An 18,691-nucleotide genomic window follows, 5' to 3' on the forward strand; every position below is an offset into this window, starting at 1 on the left:
CACATCGGCAAGGATCTCAGTAAATAAAGGAGTAGCTTGAGAGGCTGGCAGGGTACGACACCATTTATTTTGTTCCAAACGTTTTTGTTTTAGCACGTGCAGCAACAAAACAGGCCCTTCGGCCCACCCACTCCACTTCGGCCATCGTTCACCCTGTACACCAGTTCTATTCTGCACAACAACAATTTACAAAAGTCAATTAGCCTACAAACCTGCACGTCTTTGGAGTGTGGGAGGAAACCAGAGCACCCGGAGAAAACCTGTACAGCCACAGGGAGAACGTACAAACTGTACAGACAGCCCCATTTATTCACAAAATGCTGGAGTAACTCAGCAGGTCAGGCAGCATCTCGGGAGAGAAGAAATGGGTGACGTTTCGGGTCGAGACCCTTCTTCAGTCTGAAGAATGGTCTCGACCCGAAACGTTACCCATTCCTTCTCTCCCGAGATGCTGCCTGACCTGCTGAGTTACTCCAGCATTTTGTGAATAAATCGATTTGTACCAGCATCTGCAGTTATTTTCTTATATTACTGTACAGACAGCCCCCTTGGTCAGGATGGAACCCAGGTCACTGGCACTGGAAGGCAGCAACTCGACCACTGTGCCACCGTGCCGTCCAGCATTTTAGCTTTTGAAAGTATGTAGTGCAAAAATATAGACCCAATATCAAGTTAGAAATAGCTTTATTATAATTTGGATTAAGTACTGGTTTGGCTTTAACAGTGGAACACCCGTCCGTACATTGCAGCTTCTCGATGGAATCACAAAAACCTTATTCCTGCCCCAAACTGGACACCATCGCATATTCTGCACAAGGTAGAGAGAAACAAAAAGATTATTACATTTAAAAAATCATCCTGATTATACCCAACATAAAACTGTTGAAAACAAAATGTCATAGCCAATGTGAAGTTGTCATTTTTCAGACACTGATGAAGCCAACAGTTTTTTTTTCATTTTAATTTCATACATCAGCACACATGCTTTTTTTCTGCGTCTCAAATCAGATGGAAATCAGCACCACAGATTGTCCAAGATATAAGCAGTCATTCCAAATGCCATTATGATAATGAGGAACAGTCCTGACCTGAATCATCATCTATTCCTTTTTCTCCAGGGATGCTGCCTGACATGCTCAGTTACTCCAGCACTTTGTGTCTATCTTTGCCATTATAACTCTTTGTTCAGTGAAACTCCTTAAGGAATTAAACTAATAATGCTCTTCCTATTCTACAAGATGAGTTGTGAGTGGATGATGACAAAATGATGACCTTTCTCAAAGTCTTCAATTTCCATGAGGTGCAGATGCATCAAATCATACAGAACACATTTGTAAAGACAATTTCCAGAATAATTGGATCATTTTAGCATCTTTCTACTGATGTATAGTCATGCTAAAATAAATTTTAACTTAATAGGGACAACTACCTCAACAAATTCTTCCATTTAACGAATCTGTATACCATCTTTTCTGAATTTCTCTTCTAAAAACAAACCATTTATCAAGAATGAACATAAAGTGCTGAAGTTACTTAGTTGGTCAGGCAGCATCCACAGAGAACATGGATAGTTGACATTTTGGGTCTTTATCTACAGCCTCCCCCCCCCCACCACCCCACCCCATCTTATTTGACAAATAAGGATATTTTTTTTGCATTGAATCATAACCCCCCCCCACTAAACTATGGTTATTATTATCCCAGAGTACTGCTGATTTACAAAACAAGACATAAAGTGCTGGAGTAACTCAGCGAGTCAGGCAGCATCTCTGGAGAACATAGAAAGGCGATGTTCTAGGTCAGGACCCTTCTTTGAGCTCTGAAGAAGGGTCCTGATGTGAAACTTCATCTACCCATGTCTCCCAGAGATGCTGCCTTAGCCGTTGAGTTGCTCCAGCACTTTGTGCTTTAATTTATATGCCAACACCCTGTGTGATTGATCCTTTTTTTCACATGGACCTACATGTGTGCAACTAATAAACTGCACACAGCTTAACCAACTACATGCAGAGAGCTTAAATAGAGAGCTTACCAATGAGAAACTATTTTTTTATTAACCAAAACATTTGTCCAACAGGACTAATGAAGTGCACGCAGTACTTGCCTATCGCCACTCTGCACTCCCATGGGAATACAATAGTTGAGTTCCAGTCTAGCAATGTTCCCCAGTCTCAGAACAATGCCTGCTCCATACGACCACCGGATAGATTCTACCAGCCTCTGCAGATGTGCATTGGGACCTTCACCTGTACAAAACGTCCAAAGAAACAAAAAAAAGTGGCTTCAAATGCTATTTTTTCAAAACGATGCAAGGAGTCAGTATTGTGCAAAGTAATTCCGATGTATGGAATATTTAATTCCATTCCATGTCCTTGGAACCCTTTGAAATCCCAACAGTAACTTTTGTTTTGGGGTATTGCAGAACAATGAAAAAATCCTGATCACAAGTAATGTGCCTCAAAATGATACAGTTAAGGCCCAGATCCTGAAGTCATACATTAGAATAAAACATCAATTTATTATTAATAAATAATAATAAACAGAATCATAAAGCACCAAACCAGATCCTTCAGCCCAACTTGCCCATGCCGACCAAAATGCCCCATCTACACTAGACCACCCCATATCCCTCTAAACCTTTCCTATCCATGTACCTATCCAAATGTCTTTCAAATGTTGTTAGAGTACATGCCTCAACCACCTCCTCTGGCAGCTCGTTCCATATATCCACCACTCTGTGTGAAAAGGTTGCCCATCAAGTTCCTATTAAATGTTTCCCCTATCTCCTTAAACCCATGTCTTCTGGTTCTTGATTCCCCTACTCTGGATACAAGTGTCTGTGCATTCACCCTATCTATTCCTCTCATGAACTTATACACCTTTAGAAGGCCACACCTCATCCTACTGCACTCCAAGGAATACATTCCAAGCCTCCCTAAACTCTCCCTATAGCTTAAGCCCTCAGATCCTGGCAACATCCCCGTAAATCCTGCTGCAATCTGCAATCTTCCCCAGATTGCTCACTTGCATACAAGAGAGAGGGTTATCCAACTGCTCGGCGGTTTGACCAAATCAGGTTGTGTAAATCAGTGTTCAACTTAACAAGAGCAGGGACCTGTGGAGCAGATTTGTCTGACATACCATAGTTGAGGTTACAAAGATTGCCAGCATTCAAAAAGAAGTGCGTTCTAAAGAGGTCTCCAAATCCTCCGTGGCCCGGACGGAATGGCAGAGGGGTGTACAAGTGCACGCCTCCAGCCCAGTATGTTTCACCTCCAAGGTAGTCTCCTTGAGAAGCAGAGAGAGGGAGGCCAGGACAAAGCAGAGAAAAACAAACTCATTACATCATGTATAGCTCGACACAATTAAATCTATTTCAACTCCAGATCTTCCCATTGATGTCTACACAAATCTGTAATATACAAGGATTGTTTTTATTTTAAAACACAAACACAAAATATGATTTTAATAATAAATTATAATGATTATTTATTCAATAAAAGTTTGCACTTGTGATATAGAAGATAGATAGGCAAGAATAACTTTGCAATTATTTCCCTGCAATTTTTCCATTGCAGTCTGAACACACTGCATTATTACTACTAATTATTTCAAGGGCACTCTGAACATCTTACATTGATACATCACAAAGTTTTCTCCAGTGTCCAATGGCTTAACACTTTCCCCAGGGCATTTAAAAAAAAACTATAAATAGGTAGTAACATTCTATGAAACTGTTTTCAACAGAATGAAAAATTTGGGGGGGGGGGGGGGGGTTTAAATCTTTCTTTGCTTCAGAGAAGTTCGTTTAGCTGATTTTGCAATTATTCAAGGACAGTGATACTGTTGTTCAGTCACTTTTGCTTTAAATAAATGTTTGGGAAAGAAAAATCAAAATTGAAAATTTCAACATAACTTGCTAAGTGACCACACAGTGGGTTTGTTATAGGGTTAGGGTATGAGATATAGGAGGAATATAGTTGAAAAGATTAGCCCACTGGATAAAATAGCACAGAAGCTAGCAGTACAGAATCGCCTTTCCAATTAGAGAAAGTAGAAAGTTGCTTTTCATAAGATTAGTAGCAGGAACTGTGCTGTTCAAACTTTGGCTTAATGATCTGAACTAAATAACTGAACAACAAAGTTGGTAGTTGACGCTGTAATATAACTCATACTGTGGGGGGAAAGAGGGAAAGGAATCAAAATTATACGGTTGTCAAAGCAAAATTCCAAGTCAATAAGAAAATCTGCTGACCATACAATTTAATGAGAGGGAGATTATGGATTTTATGGGGAAAATCAAAAACATCAACTAAACTTTAGAATTTAAGAGCAAAACACAAAGTGCTGGAGGAACTCAGTGGGTCAGGCAGCATCTGTGGAGAACATGGATAGGTGACGTTTCACAAAGTGCTGGAGTAACTCAGTGGGTCAGGCAGCATCTGTGGAGAACATGGATAGGTGACGTTTCACAGAGTGCTGGGGGAACTCAGTGGGTCAGGCAGCATCTGTGGGGAACATGGATAGGTGACGTTTCACAGAGTGCTGGGGGAACTCAGTGGGTCAGGCAGCATCTGTGGAGGGAATGGACAGGTGACGTTTCACAGAGTGCTGGGGGAACTCAGTGGGTCAGGCAGCATCTGTGGAGAACATGGATAGGTGATGTTTCACAGAGTGCTGGGGGAACTCAGTGGGTCAGGCAGCATCTGTGGAGAACATGGATAGGTGACATTTCACAGAGTGCTGGGGGAACTCAGTGGGTCAGGCAGCATCTGTGGAGGGAATGGACAGGCGATGTTTCAAGTCAGGATTCCTCTTCAGACTGATTGTGCTGCTCTTGCAAGTAATAATGTCATTGTTCCACTGTCAGTACAAATAACAATTAAACACTTGATTCTTGACCCTTGATATGCAGCTTACCCTAGCTTAAATGAATGAATTCAGTTGAAGGGATTCATATAAAGGACTGAAGCTGCAAAATTTCCAAGACTATATAGTTCACTCGCACCTCCACCAACCCACCATAAAATCCGAAGCATAATTTTGTTATTAAGCTGCAGAGAAATATAGGCAACAGCCAATAAAAGATTCTGGGATAGATACAAAATGCTAGAGTAACTCTGTGATATTTGCAAAGACTCTTGCACCAAACATGTTTGCATGCATAGATAAATTTAAAATTGCTGCACACAAAATCTTACACATGGCTTAGAAGACACAGAGCACTGAAGTGACTCAGCAGGTCACGCAGCATCTCAGGAGAACATGGAATGATGTTTCGGGTCTTCTGTCTGACAACGGGTCCCGACCAGAAACATCGCCTCTCCATGTTCTCCTGAGGTGCTGCCTGACCTGCTGAGTTACTCCAGTGTCTTCTTTTGTAAGCCAGCATCTGCAAAGGCTTGCTTATACCTTACACGTACCTTCACTCTGTGGTCCAATACTGTACATGCTGAAACCACGGACAGTTGTTGGTCCTCCAAGGTAAAACCTGGACACATAAAGTGACACGATGAAGCCAGTAGATCAACCACCTTACCACAATCTTGCCTTTTTGCCATGCACGTGTCACTCACCTATCGGCAATAGAGGACGGCTTGTCTCCAATTGGTACGAGAAGGCCACCCCACAAAGAAGCTGAGAGAACCTACTCAGTAAATACAAATACAAAGCTACTTCACTGTACAATGTGCCCACATTGTTTCATATACATTATTAATAAAAACAGCAGCAAAATAACGATGTTCCCCATCACATTTAAATTAATTAGTCATGGTGTGGAAACAGGCCCTTCAGCCAAACGCCCATGCCGACCAACATACCCTATCTACACTAGTCCCACCTGCCTTCGTTTAGCCCATATCCTACTAAACCAATCCTATCCATGTACCTGCCCAAATGTTTTTTTAAATTGAGGGAACTTTTCATATTTTTCAATGATAGCTAACATGGGAGAATTTGGTTTTAAAAATACTGTTATAGCTTTGAATTATTTTTAAGCCTAGCTGGAGTTATTCTAACCATCAGTGCACAAATGTAAGTACTGAACGATTAGATGTGCATAAATGTTTATACAGTATTAGGCATGCATTTATTGTATATCTGTTATTAATCAAGATGATCAGGAATTAAAAGCAAAAAAAACTTGTTTTTAAGTTACATATCTGTAATTAATGACTTCTAACAGCAAGTGCAGCAACATGAACATAAGATGAAAAGAAATTACTGTTAAAGCTACTTACATTGAAATGAATTTGTTTAGGGAATGATTATTTCCATCACCTCACACTCCCCACCTACCTTTCAGTAAAACCTCAATCAACAAAGTTATTCCCAACACAAAATTCTACATCTTCCCAAATTAACTATAGGCTGCAAAGTACAGATGTTTTTCACCTCCAGTCCACAACAATCCTGATCTAAGTTTAACAATGCTGGGCAAATGGGTTGTTTGTTAAATGTAATGCACAAATGATTTAAGTGAATCCTCACACAATCCCAGAGAAGGCTCCTGTTGAATTGCAGCTCGAAGTCCTCCTTCAGAAATCTCACATCACCTCCCGTGTAACCCGCCAGTTCCTAATTAAATAAGCAAATGGTGAGTCATGGCAAAAACGCATTTCAGCCAGGCACAATTAATATGGGTTGCAAATAAAATACAGGACAGACATTGCTAATATCTTTAAAGAGATTTTTTAATTCACGCTTTGAATCATTGAGAGAGTCATAGTCATACAGCACGGAAACAGGCCCTTCAGTCCAACTTGCCCATTCCGACCAAGGTCTGGCCATTTGCCCTAGTTTCTCCTTAAACGGTTCAGAATCAAGTATCACTTGTTAACACGCGTGCAAACTTTAATACAGTTTACTTTAGAGATATAGCGTGGAAACAGGCCCTTCGGTCTGTACCGACCAGCGATCCCCGCACATTAACACTACCCTACGCACACCAGGGACAATTTACACTTGCACCAAGCCAATTAACTTACGAACCTGCACTTCTTTGGAGTACGGGTGGAAACCGAAGATCTCAGAGAAAACCCACACGGTCACGGGGAGAACGTACAAACTCCATACAGACAGCAGTTGGGATCGAACACAGGTCTCCGGCGCTGTAAGGCAGCAACTCTACCGCTAGTGGCCCCCTTGAGCGACTTGTGTCACTTCAGAATAATAAATTGCCAATTGATTGGAAAGTTGTTGTTAATGCTGTTAATAATCAAACAGCACAGGCTGATGTTTAAAGGACAATCTAATTGTTATCGATTCCAGTTAAAAAAGAAAGTCACATTTTCCAAATGACCTGTTTCAAATTAACCAAAGCTATAACAAATAATTATTTCAATAGTGTGTAATCATTCTCAAATTTACTTATTCTTTACCTGGTTTATCTTAAGTAAAGCTCCACGTTTAGGAATGATTGCAGAGTTTCGGGTGTCAATGGACATAGAGTGCTGTGAAAACATAACACATGTATGTAATATGACATTAATATCCAGAACCTTTGTGTTACCACGAACACAAGTGTAACCGTCATTCTGTACAGAGACCACATAACACGAATAGATTACAATATATAAGAAATATAAGTTCATAAGTTGTAGCAGCAGAATTAGCCCATTCTGAATAATGCCTGTTCAATTTCTGATTGCGATACAGGTTTTAAGATAATAAGCTGAACAGTTAACATTAGAAAATGAGATACCATTTAGCAGGGAAATTAAAACATTTTAGAAAGTAAACCTTTTTCAATGAAGCCGGTTAATTCATGTAACTGCATCTGGCTGCTAAAAATAAAAACAGTAGAAGTAATTGAAGATTTACCGAAATCGATGATTTGAGAGAATGACCACTTTCTTCCCGAACACAAAACGATGCTGTGCGAGACAGAGAGCCCAGCTCCCTCCACACTCCTTCCCATTTGAGAGTATGATGGGTCTTCCACAGAGGAAACTATGAGGAAATGATCGTTGTTTAGATCAATAAATCAGAAGCACCACATCAAAAGTAGAGCAGAACAATTAGCCTGCATTGCATTGGTTTTCAAAATCTTCTCAAGTTTGCCAACGATATATTTTGTCAAAGATGGTCCGAGGGTCTCCAATAAGGTAGACTGTCCTGACCTACTATCTACCTCATTGGAGACCCTCTTTGATCGTACTTTACTGGCTTTATCTTGCACTAAATGTCATTCACGATATTCCCATTATCATGTATCTGCACACTGTGGATAGCTCGATTGTAATCATGTATTGTCTTTCTGTTGACTGGTTAGCACGCAACAAAGCTTTACACTGTACCTCGGTACACGTTACAATAAACATTGTTTGGCCACACTGCAGAAAAAGATGTCTCTTTATGGAAGTCTCCATCACAAACCAAAAGTGTGCCACTATGAGCACATTTAAGACACAAAATTTTAATAGTTTCGATCAGGACACAAATATTTATGATGATTCAATCACACCGTTACTTTCTCAAATATCACTTGAAACCTATTGGACTACTGCATATGCTGTAATAGTAAACGTATTTCTTTACCAATACAAAGTGTTGTCACTCGAGTAACTTTGCTGACATTAGCAATTAAAATGGATTAACAAAATAGTGTCTCATCCTTACATTGTATTCTGTTGAGATTCCTCGATCAGTCTCACGAAGAGAACTCCAGGGAAACTGCCCCGTCACCTTATACAAGTTAACGGAATAGCTGAAGAAGACGGATATGTTTTAATTGATGATCCACTTTTCATTTACTATTTTTTCCTGCACTATTTGCTCACTTATTTTTAAGTAGCTACAATTAAATTTAAACTTGTCCTTGTAGATCCATGGATCCATAAATACAACGGTAAGTTTGCAGCTAAACATTACAACCAATACTACCACGGTGGTTTTATTTTAAGCTCAATTATTTTTAAATTAAACATTATTTTCTTCTTTGGGCTCCAAATTCTTTCTTTTTACCACTGCCACCAACCGAATCAAACACCCGCAAAAGCAAAAAGATCATAATTTTCTGGGGTTTTTCAAATAAACAAGCACAAAAAGAATGTAAAACAGCATTACTTCCTGTCAAAGTTGCCTGGCTCTGGTTTAAAGTACGATATGCCATAGGAAGTCTCCTTTGTTCCATACGAAAACTGGAAAGTTATCTTTTCTGCCCGGCCGAACAGATTGGGTAGCTTCAAACCCAAAACCTATAAAGAAAAATATGACTTTAATAAATCTATTGGGAACAATTGTAATTGCCTTTGCAGCAGTTCATACTTTATAATGGAGATCACCTTACCATGCTTCCTTCATTGTTCCCAACCATGGTGTTGTAACTCCCAGTTAAGCGCCTCATTTCCTTCACCTCAAAGATCACATCCAATCCATCCACCAACGCCTCCTCACCTTTAGAACCAACAAAACCCATCAAACAAAGAACGAGAAGGGGTGAAGTATTCTCTTGCATAGTCCCCTGCTATACACACTGACAGTGGTTTAGTTTAGAGATACAGTGCAGAAACAGGCCCTTCGGTCCACCGAGTCTGCACTGACTAGCGATCCCCACACATTAACACTATCCTACAATAGGAATAGTTTGTCCATATATACCAAGCCAATAAACCTACAAACCTGTTCGTTTTTGGAGTGTGGGAGGAAATCAACATTCTCAGAGAAAACCCACGTGGTCACGGGGAGAACGTACAAACAAGCACCCGTAGCCAGGATCGAACCTGGGTCACTGGTGCGGTAAGCGCTGTAAGGCAGCAACTATACCGCCGCGCCACTGTGTCGCCCTCATAAGTCAAAGCAAAACTTTCTTTTTAAACAAACTGATTTTCTGAATGCAACCGTTTTAAGGGCTATTATTTTATATTACACATAAACATCAAGGTGATAGAAAAGATATATATAAATAAATGGTAAGGTTGGTAAAGAGATGATTAGGTGTTTGCTTGATAAGGGTTGGGTACTGGCCACTGTGTTTCCTTTATAAAGTCACTTTAAAAGTAATTCAACTAAACATTTTGTGACAATCACATTGAGAAAGCACATAGGGGAGTAGGTCACACACATTACTTGGCTTCCAGTGTGCAAGTTGACTATCTGAAATGTTGTCAGTACTATATAACAAAATGTAAAGTAACAAAGGCTAGCCATTTCACTTTTGTAAATGGTTAAAGTTAACACTTTTTAAAATTTACATTGGCCAAGTGTGGAAATATTTTTAAAATCAGGACACAATTTACGCACAGATCAACCTTTCCCATCAGTTATTAATCCCAGCCTGAAGAAGGGTCCTGACCCGAAACATTATCTATCCATGTCCTCCAGAGATGCTGCCTGACCTGCTGAGTTACTCCAGCACTGTGTTTTACCTAAGATTCCAGTGCCAGCTGTTCCTTGTGTCTCCTGTATTAATCCCTATCCTCAGTTTAATGAGTTAATCTGTATCAATCCCCGTGACCCAACCAAGAAAGTGAATGAGTGTTTTGTTGTCAGACCTCTGCTTAGATAGATAGGTGGATACTTTATTGCCACATGTACCGTGAAGGTACAGTGAAATTCTTTGTTTGTGCAAACACAGTACACAAAAAGTCACCACAAGGCACAGACAAAGTTACAAAGAACCCTTAAATATTGTTGACCCCTTCTTCGTCTGGTCCCCCCCCCCACCCCCACCACCACAGGTCCCTCTTATTCCCGGCTGTTACACATACAATGACGGCCCTGTATATTTAGTATCTTCACTTTTCCCTTCCATTCAAAACCCCTTGCTGCTCCCCAATCAACATGAACAACAATCAGGTTGAGTGGGGATCAGGTTGAGTGGGGATATTTACTCAGAGTGCTGGAAGAGTTTGGTCTTGGTGCCTCTTTTATTTCCTGGGTACGTCTTATATATGCTCATCCCACCGCTTCCATACTCACAAACCAGGATAGGTCACCTCCTTTTGCCCTTCAGAGGGGTACGCGACAGGGCTGCCCCCTCTCGCCGCTCCTCTTTGCGTTAGCCATTGAGCCGCTGGCAATCGGCATAAGAGGGCATGTGCTTATAAAACCAATAATACTGGGTGGGGTGGAACATAAGATTTTGCTTTATGCGGATGATATTGCCATCTTTGTATCTGACCCTGAACATTCTGTCCCTTACCTATTCCAGCTTATTAATTCCTTTGGCGAGGTCTCAGGTTACACTATAAACTGGCAGAAGAGTGAACTTATATCGTTAACAGCAGAATTAGACCCTGTATTCTTAGCCAACATGCAGTTTAAAACAAATCCGGACAGTATAAAATATCTGGGCGTTAAAATATCTAAAAACCCCAAGACCCTTTTTAAAATTAACTTTACCGAAAGGTTGAACAAGCTAAAGGAGAACATAGAGAAATGGAGAACGTTGCCTATTTCCTTGATTGGCTGCGTGAATGCAGTAAAGATGGTCTCCCTGCCGAGATTTCTGTATTTATTTCAGAATGTCCCTATTTTTATCCCCAAATCCTACTTTAAGTTAATCGATTCTATCATTATGCCATTTATTTGGGGATATAAAGCACACAGGATCTCAAAAGCTTATCTTCAAAAAACGAGGGAACAGGAGGGACTGGGGTTACCGTGCTTTTTATATTACTATTGGGCGGCCAATGTTAGAGTCATGGTATACTGGCAGTATGCATATGAACGGGGAGTTGGATATGACCAGCCCCCTTGGCTGGCGATTGAAAAAAGCTTAACCCCAAAAACTTCTCTCCCTGCTCTCCTTTTTTCATTACCCAGATCTCTCACCTCTCTTAGAGAGGATCACTTCACTCTGTCCAATGCTCAGAGAATATGGCACCAAATTAGGAAAGCTTGTGAGCTTCCGAATACGTCAATGCACGCCCCAATCTGGCATAACCCCCATCATTTACAGACACAGCGTTCAGAGAATGGAGCTGTAAAGGGATAGTTACAATAAAAGATCTTTACATAAATAGACACTTTGCATCATTTGATCAGCTACAATCCAAGTTCTCATTGCCCAAAACTCAATTTTTCAGGTACTTACAGCTAAGAAATTATGTTCGACAAAACAATTCGCTTTTTGAGTCCCTGCCTGAAGACGACCCATTGTCCAAAATTTTGCTGGGTCCCCCGGAAGCAAAGAACCTAATCTCATCTTTTGTAGGTATCTTTTCAAACAAACTAGATAAATCTACTTTAAAAATAAAACAAACCTGGGAAGAAGACCTTAACATTGAAATTGATGACGATGTCTGGAAGGTAGTACTGAAAAGTATAAAATCCTGTTCTATTAATTCTAGGCTACAACTGATTCAATTCAAGGTTATACACAGATTACACTACTCTAAGTTTAAGCTGCATAAAATCTTTCCTGATCTCTCACCTTTGTGTAATAGATGCAAGACCGCTGAGGGTACACTCGCTCACCACTTTTGGACTTGTCCAAAACTTCACAACTTTTGGTGTCTTTTATTTCAATGGTACTCTACTGTTTTAAACGTCACTTTAACTCCGGACCCTGAAACTGCTCTATTCGGTTATTCCACAACGCTTGAGAAGCTAGACCATAATGCTCGCACAATCTTGGTTTATGGTATGGTAATTGCCAACAGATGTATTTTGAAACTATGGAAATCAGACTCTGCTCCTCAGTTTGAGACTGGGTTAAGAGAATTAATGGGCATCTTACACGTAGAGAGGTTGAGATATGAATTGTCTGGCAACCCTCAAAAGTTCTTCAACATATGGAACCCAGTGCTGCAGCATATTAAGGACAAGTAAAACTATCCCCTCAATGCCACATGCTTTTGTACCTTCTTTGAATCCAGCAGTGAAAATACTGAAATATTTGACTTGTGAAAATTACCTTGCCTCATGTTTTTGTGCTTTTGTCTTTTTTGTCACATTGTAGTTATGTTTTTTTTTAAAATTTTTATTTTTATTTATTTGTTTGTTTTTGTTTGTTTGTTTTCATGATTATGTAGGGAAGGGGAGGGATGGGGTTGACTGTTGTTGTTATATGCACTGTAATTAATTAATTTTTTTTATTTTTAAAAACAACAAAAAAAAACATGAACAACAAGAGATATAGGAAGGAACTGCAGATGCTGGTTTACACCAAAGATAGACACAAAAAGCTGGAGTAACTCAGCAGGTCAGGCAGCATCTCTGGAGAGAAGGAATAGGTGATGTTTCGGGTCGAGGCCCTTCTTCAGACCAGTTGAGCCTGCTCTGTATGGGAACAAAAACCCTGCCTTATTACTCCATGTTAGAATACACTAGGGAACCACATTGCTCACTGATAAAGTTTCTGTGGGCACAATCTATTACACTTGACACTATTAGGAATGGTGTTTGGTTGTGTTGACAGCTAAGTCCCCAGAGAGTCACAACAGATCAACACTGGGCAACAGAAGGCAAGAACAAGAATATTTGAAAGTTACCCATGGCAGTGTCAATGAGGACTTCGACGTTTCTGAAAATTCCCAGCCGAAGCAACCGCTCACGAGCTTCATGAGATTTCTTCATCACCTTTTTGTTTTTGAGGGGAAAAAATGGTCCACTGTTATTTTGTCAAAATACACCGGCGAAGAAAATTGGAACTTTTGTGAAACAACTCCTGCACATCACCTGCTAAACAGAAACTTAATGTCTTTAATTTGTTTTGCAATCGCTGAACTGGTTGAATTTGAGGGGACAACGGAGTGAGTATTGTAGATGGTGGAAAAGAAAGGATCGATTGTATTGAGAATGATATAGAAAGAATTGTTTTGGTCCAGAACTACTTGTCTGTGTGAAAAATCAAAATGATAGATAATGTTATATTGGCAGGTCAATTGATGATATGAGCTAAATAGGGGAAGATTGACAGACAAAACAGTAAGGTGTTGCAAAGATAGACACAAAAAAAGCTGGAGTAACACAGCAGAACAGGCAGCATCTCTGTAGAGAAGGAATGGGTGACGTCGTCAATTGATTTCTCTAACTTCAAGTAGCCCTTGCTTTCCCTCTCTCTGTCCCACCTTCACCGTAGTTCTCCGACTAGTTTCACTGCCCTACTGACAAATTTTACTGATTGTATGTCTCCTTGTCACCTTCCCCTTGGCTAACAATGAACCATTCCACATTTCCTTGAATTCCTGCGTTGATCTATCATTTTCACACCTTACCTTTCCATATCTCTAGACACCCTCTCCCCTGACTCTCAGTCTGAAGAAGGGTCTCGACCCTAAATGTCACCCATTCCTTCTCTCCAGAGAAGCTGCCTGACCCGCTGAGTTACTTCAGTTTTTTTGGTGTGAACCAGTATCTGCAGTTTCTTCCGACACAAGGTGTTGCAGAGAGATTAGTCTCCCCAGTCATCTTAATGTAATCTGCAATTAATACAGACTCTGGGATTTAACTCAACTTGAAAATGAAAATCTCTGATTTAATATGAATCACTGATGCCACTGGACTTTAAGGTATGATTTGTATACAGTTCCCTTGATTCAAAGCATAAATTGAAATAGGAGCCATTACATTAGAATTGGAACTGTATGCATAAAGTAAAATGGCACTCTTAATAGACTTCATTTTAATTTTCAGGCATCATCTAGTCAAGATACACCATCCAGAGGGATAAAGGATTTTCTCCACAAATTCTCAGTTCCCCTTAGCACCTTCAATCTATTTAACCCATTAACTTATGTTTCCAAAATGCAACCTTACTTGAGCAATACAATTTTAGAACTTGTTTGAAATACTTACATCAATGAGGTTTTTAGCTTTGAATACATCAGCTATTTCATATACCAAAAGATCATCTTTAGTTCTGCTGATTCCATCAATATGCACATGCTGAACGACCACCTGAAATGGGAGAGAGAGAAGATTATACATCAATACTTTATCCTGGACATTCTTCTCGCCAGCGACTTCATCTTATTGCAACTTGTCATGGGGATAGAATTTGTCAGGACATGTTCCTCAGAGGTGGCAATAGTACTCACAAAATTCTCACAAACAAACATAAGTGGTATCTCAAAAAATACCCATATAAGAGTGCAGCAGTAGAGTTGCTGCCTTACACGCCAAGTGACCCGGGTTCGATCCTGACCACAGCTGTTGTCTGTACAGAGTTTATATGTTCTACCCGTGACCTGCATAGGTTTTCTCCGGATGCTCCGGTTTCATCCCACACTCCAAAGATGTACAAGTATGTCAGCTAATTGGCTTGGTATAATTCTAAATTGTCCCTAGTGCGTGCAGGTAGTGTAATTGTGCAGGGATCGCTGGTCGGCGTGGACTCGGTGGGCCAAAGGGCCTGTTTCCGCACTGTATCTGTAAACTACCCTAAATAAATAATCACCTGTTTATTTTCCAGCACCTCCTGTTTGGTTTCAGGCTCCACTTCAACTGTTTCGGCTTCATCCAATGGAGGTGATAACTTTGAACCAGTCACTGGGAGGGGCTCCAAGCTCTGAAAAATTGTGTTATATTTTTTAATCTGTTGTATTACATTTGCAAAGAAACACATTTACCAAATGTCAACATACAGACTGAAATCAAATTGATCCCATTATACAACGTTTGAACAGCTCTCCTCCTTTCCCCAGACCCAGCTTTTCATCAAAACATACTCAGCTTTTCATCAAAAAGTCTGATTAGTTCAGGCTCAAAGTGTTTGATTTAACTTGAGTTCTCAAAAATGTAAGTATGGAAACAGATATAAAGGTATGTGTTAGAAAAAACTGCAGATGCTGGTTTAAACATAAGATGTAAACAAAAAGCTGGAGTAACTCAGTGGGACAGGTAGCATCTCTGGAGAAGGAATGGGTGACGTTTCAGCCTGAAGAAGGGTCTCAACCCAAAACATCAACCATTCCTTCTCTCCAGAGATGCTGCCCGTCCCGCTGAGTTACTCCAGCATTTGTGTCTATCTTAGATATAAAGGTATAATCATTTATGCAAATGTAGAATATGCCTGGTTGCTCCAAGCTGACCAAAGCTGCTCCACGCCCATGATCCGTTAGCTTCCTCAAAAGAACTGACTGGGATTGCATTAATACGAGAGGCAAAATCATTGCATCTGGACGGTTGTAGATGCAACAATCAATAAGCTAAATGTTACTGAACAGACAGCAATTAGCTAGATTGCCATCTATGCCTTGCGCACAACACCAGTTTTACATCCCATTTTGCACACACAATGCACCGACCTACATTAATTTACAAATAAATTGCTTCAACAACACCTGCCAGACCTACAACTCTTTTAACTGAGATGACCAATAAGGTGACAGAAAATCGATTATCTTCATGTCCATCCTTATTTGGGCATCCATCACATTCCCAACTCATCATCGTATGAAAACAGTAGAATTACTTGACCAACACCATTGCGGAAGTATTCATTATCCGTTCGCGGAGAAACAAAGAATGCGTTAAAAAAAACACTCCCATCATTACCCAAGTCCCAAACACTTTAAAAATCCCTTTAGACAATAGACAATAGGTGCAGGAGTAGGCCATTCAGCCCTTCGAGCCAGCACCGCCATTCAATGCGATCATGGCTGATCACTCTCAATCAGTACCCTGTTCCTGCCTTCTCCCCATACCCCCTCACTCCGCTATCCTTAAGAGCTCTATCCAGCTCTCTCTTGAAAGCATCCAACGAACTGGCCTCCACTGCCTTCTGAGGCAGAGAATTCCACACCTTCACCACTCTCTGACTGAAAAAGTTCTTCCTCATCTCCGTTCTAAATGGCCTACCCCTTATTCTTAAACTGTGGCCCCTTGTTCTGGACTCCCCCAACATTGGGAACATGTTTCCTGCCTCTAATGTGTCCAATCCCCTAATTATCTTATATGTTTCAATAAGATCCCCCCTCATCCTTCTAAATTCCAGTGTATACAAGCCCAATCGCTCCAGCCTTTCAACATACGACAGTCCCGCCATTCCGGGAATTAACCTAGTGAACCTACGCTGCACGCCCTCCATAGCAAGAATATCCTTCCTCAAATTTGGAGACCAAAACTGCACACAGTACTCCAGGTGCGGTCTCACCAGGGCCCGGTACAACTGTAGAAGGACCTCTTTGCTCCTATACTCAACTCCTCTTGTTACGAAGGCCAACATTCCATTGGCTTTCTTCACTGCCTGCTGTACCTGCATGCTTCCTTTCATTGACTGATGCACTAGGACACCCAGATCTCGTTGAACTCCCCCTCCTCCTAACTTGACACCATTCAGATAATAATCTGCCTTTCTATTCTTACTTCCAAAGTGAATAACCTCACACTTATCTACATTAAACTGCATCTGCCATGTATCCGCCCACTCACACAACCTGTCCAAGTCTCCCTGCAGCCTTATTGCATCTTCCTCACAATTCACACTACCCCCCAGCTTAGTATCATCTGCAAATTTGCTAATGGTACTTTTAATCCCTTCGTCTAAGTCATTAATGTATATCGTAAATAGCTGGGGTCCCAGCACCGAACCTTGCGGTACCCCACTGGTCACTGCCTGCCATTCCGAAAGGGCCCCATTTATCCCCACTCTTTGCTTTCTGTCTGTCAACCAATTTTCTATCCATGTCAGTACCCTACCCCCAATACCATGTGCCCTAATTTTGCCCACTAATCTCCTATGTGGGATCTTGTCGAAGGCTTTCTGAAAGTCGAGGTACACCACATTCACTGACTCTCCCCTGTCAATTTTCCTAGTTACATCCTCAAAAAATTCCAGTAGATTTGTCAAGCATGATTTCCCCTTCGTAAATCCATGCTGACTCGGAATGATCCCGTTACTGCTATCCAAATGCTCAGCAATTTCGTCTTTTATAATTGACTCCAGCATCTTCCCCACCACTGATGTCAGACTAACTGGTCTATAATTACCCGTTTTCTCTCTCCCTCCTTTCTTAAAAAGTGGGATAACATTTGCTATCCTCCAATCCACAGGAACTGATCCTGAATCTATAGAACATTGAAAAATGATCTCCAATGCTTCCACTATTTCTAGAGCCACCTCCTTAAGTACCCTGGGATGCAGACCATCAGGCCCTGGGGATTTATCAGCCTTCAGTCCCATCAGTCTACCCAAAACCATTTCCTGCCTAATGTGGATTTCCTTCAGTTCCTCCATCATCCTAGGTTCTCCGGCCCCTAGAACATTTGGGAGATTGTGTGTATCTTCCTCAGTGAAGACAGATCCAAAGTAACGGTTTAACTCGTCTGCCATTTCTTTGTTCCCCATAATAAATTCCCCTGTTTCTGTCTTCAAGGGACCCACATTTGCCTTGACTATTTTTTTCCTCTTCACGTACCTAAAAAAACTTTTGCTATCCTCCTTTATATTATTGGCTAGTTTACCCTCGTACCTCATCTTTTCTCCCCGTATTGCCTTTTTAGTTAACTTTTGTTGCTCTTTAAAAGGGTCCCAATCCTCTGTCTTCCCACTCTTCTTTGCTATGTTATACTTCCTCTCCTTAATTTTTATGCTGTCCCTGACTTCCCTTGTCAGCCACAGGTGTCTCTTACTCCCCTTAGAGTCTTTCCACCTCTTTGGAATAAATTGATCCTGCAACCTCTACATTATTCCCAGGAATACCTGCCATTGCTGTTCTACCGTCTTCCCTGCTAGGGCCTCCTTCCAGTCAATTTTGGCCAGCTCCTGCCTCATGCCTCTGTAATCCCCTTTGCTATACTG

At 40.8% G+C, this 18,691-nt stretch overlaps 1 protein-coding gene across 1 annotated transcript in view; it reads right to left on the bottom strand.

Moving 5' to 3' along the window:
- Positions 1-669: 669 nt before the first annotated feature.
- The window catches only part of LOC144603351 (sorting and assembly machinery component 50 homolog B-like), a 26,721-nt gene continuing 8,699 nt past the window's right edge, over positions 670-18,691 (bottom strand). The window contains exons 2-15 of the mRNA XM_078416501.1: positions 15,347-15,457; positions 14,746-14,847; positions 13,440-13,527; positions 9,293-9,399; positions 9,070-9,200; positions 8,623-8,710; positions 7,825-7,953; positions 7,383-7,454; positions 6,493-6,579; positions 5,577-5,647; positions 5,424-5,491; positions 3,142-3,288; positions 2,105-2,246; positions 670-808 (exon numbers count right to left, since the gene is read on the bottom strand). Of these exons, the coding sequence (XP_078272627.1) occupies positions 763-808; positions 2,105-2,246; positions 3,142-3,288; positions 5,424-5,491; positions 5,577-5,647; positions 6,493-6,579; positions 7,383-7,454; positions 7,825-7,953; positions 8,623-8,710; positions 9,070-9,200; positions 9,293-9,399; positions 13,440-13,527; positions 14,746-14,847; positions 15,347-15,457 (1,389 nt within the window). The 3' untranslated portion in view covers positions 670-762. The remainder of the gene's footprint in view (positions 809-2,104; positions 2,247-3,141; positions 3,289-5,423; positions 5,492-5,576; positions 5,648-6,492; positions 6,580-7,382; positions 7,455-7,824; positions 7,954-8,622; positions 8,711-9,069; positions 9,201-9,292; positions 9,400-13,439; positions 13,528-14,745; positions 14,848-15,346; positions 15,458-18,691) is intronic.

Source organism: Rhinoraja longicauda, chromosome 20 (assembly GCF_053455715.1).
Source record: "Rhinoraja longicauda isolate Sanriku21f chromosome 20, sRhiLon1.1, whole genome shotgun sequence".
In the NCBI taxonomy this organism is placed as follows: Eukaryota; Metazoa; Chordata; class Chondrichthyes; order Rajiformes; family Arhynchobatidae; genus Rhinoraja; species Rhinoraja longicauda.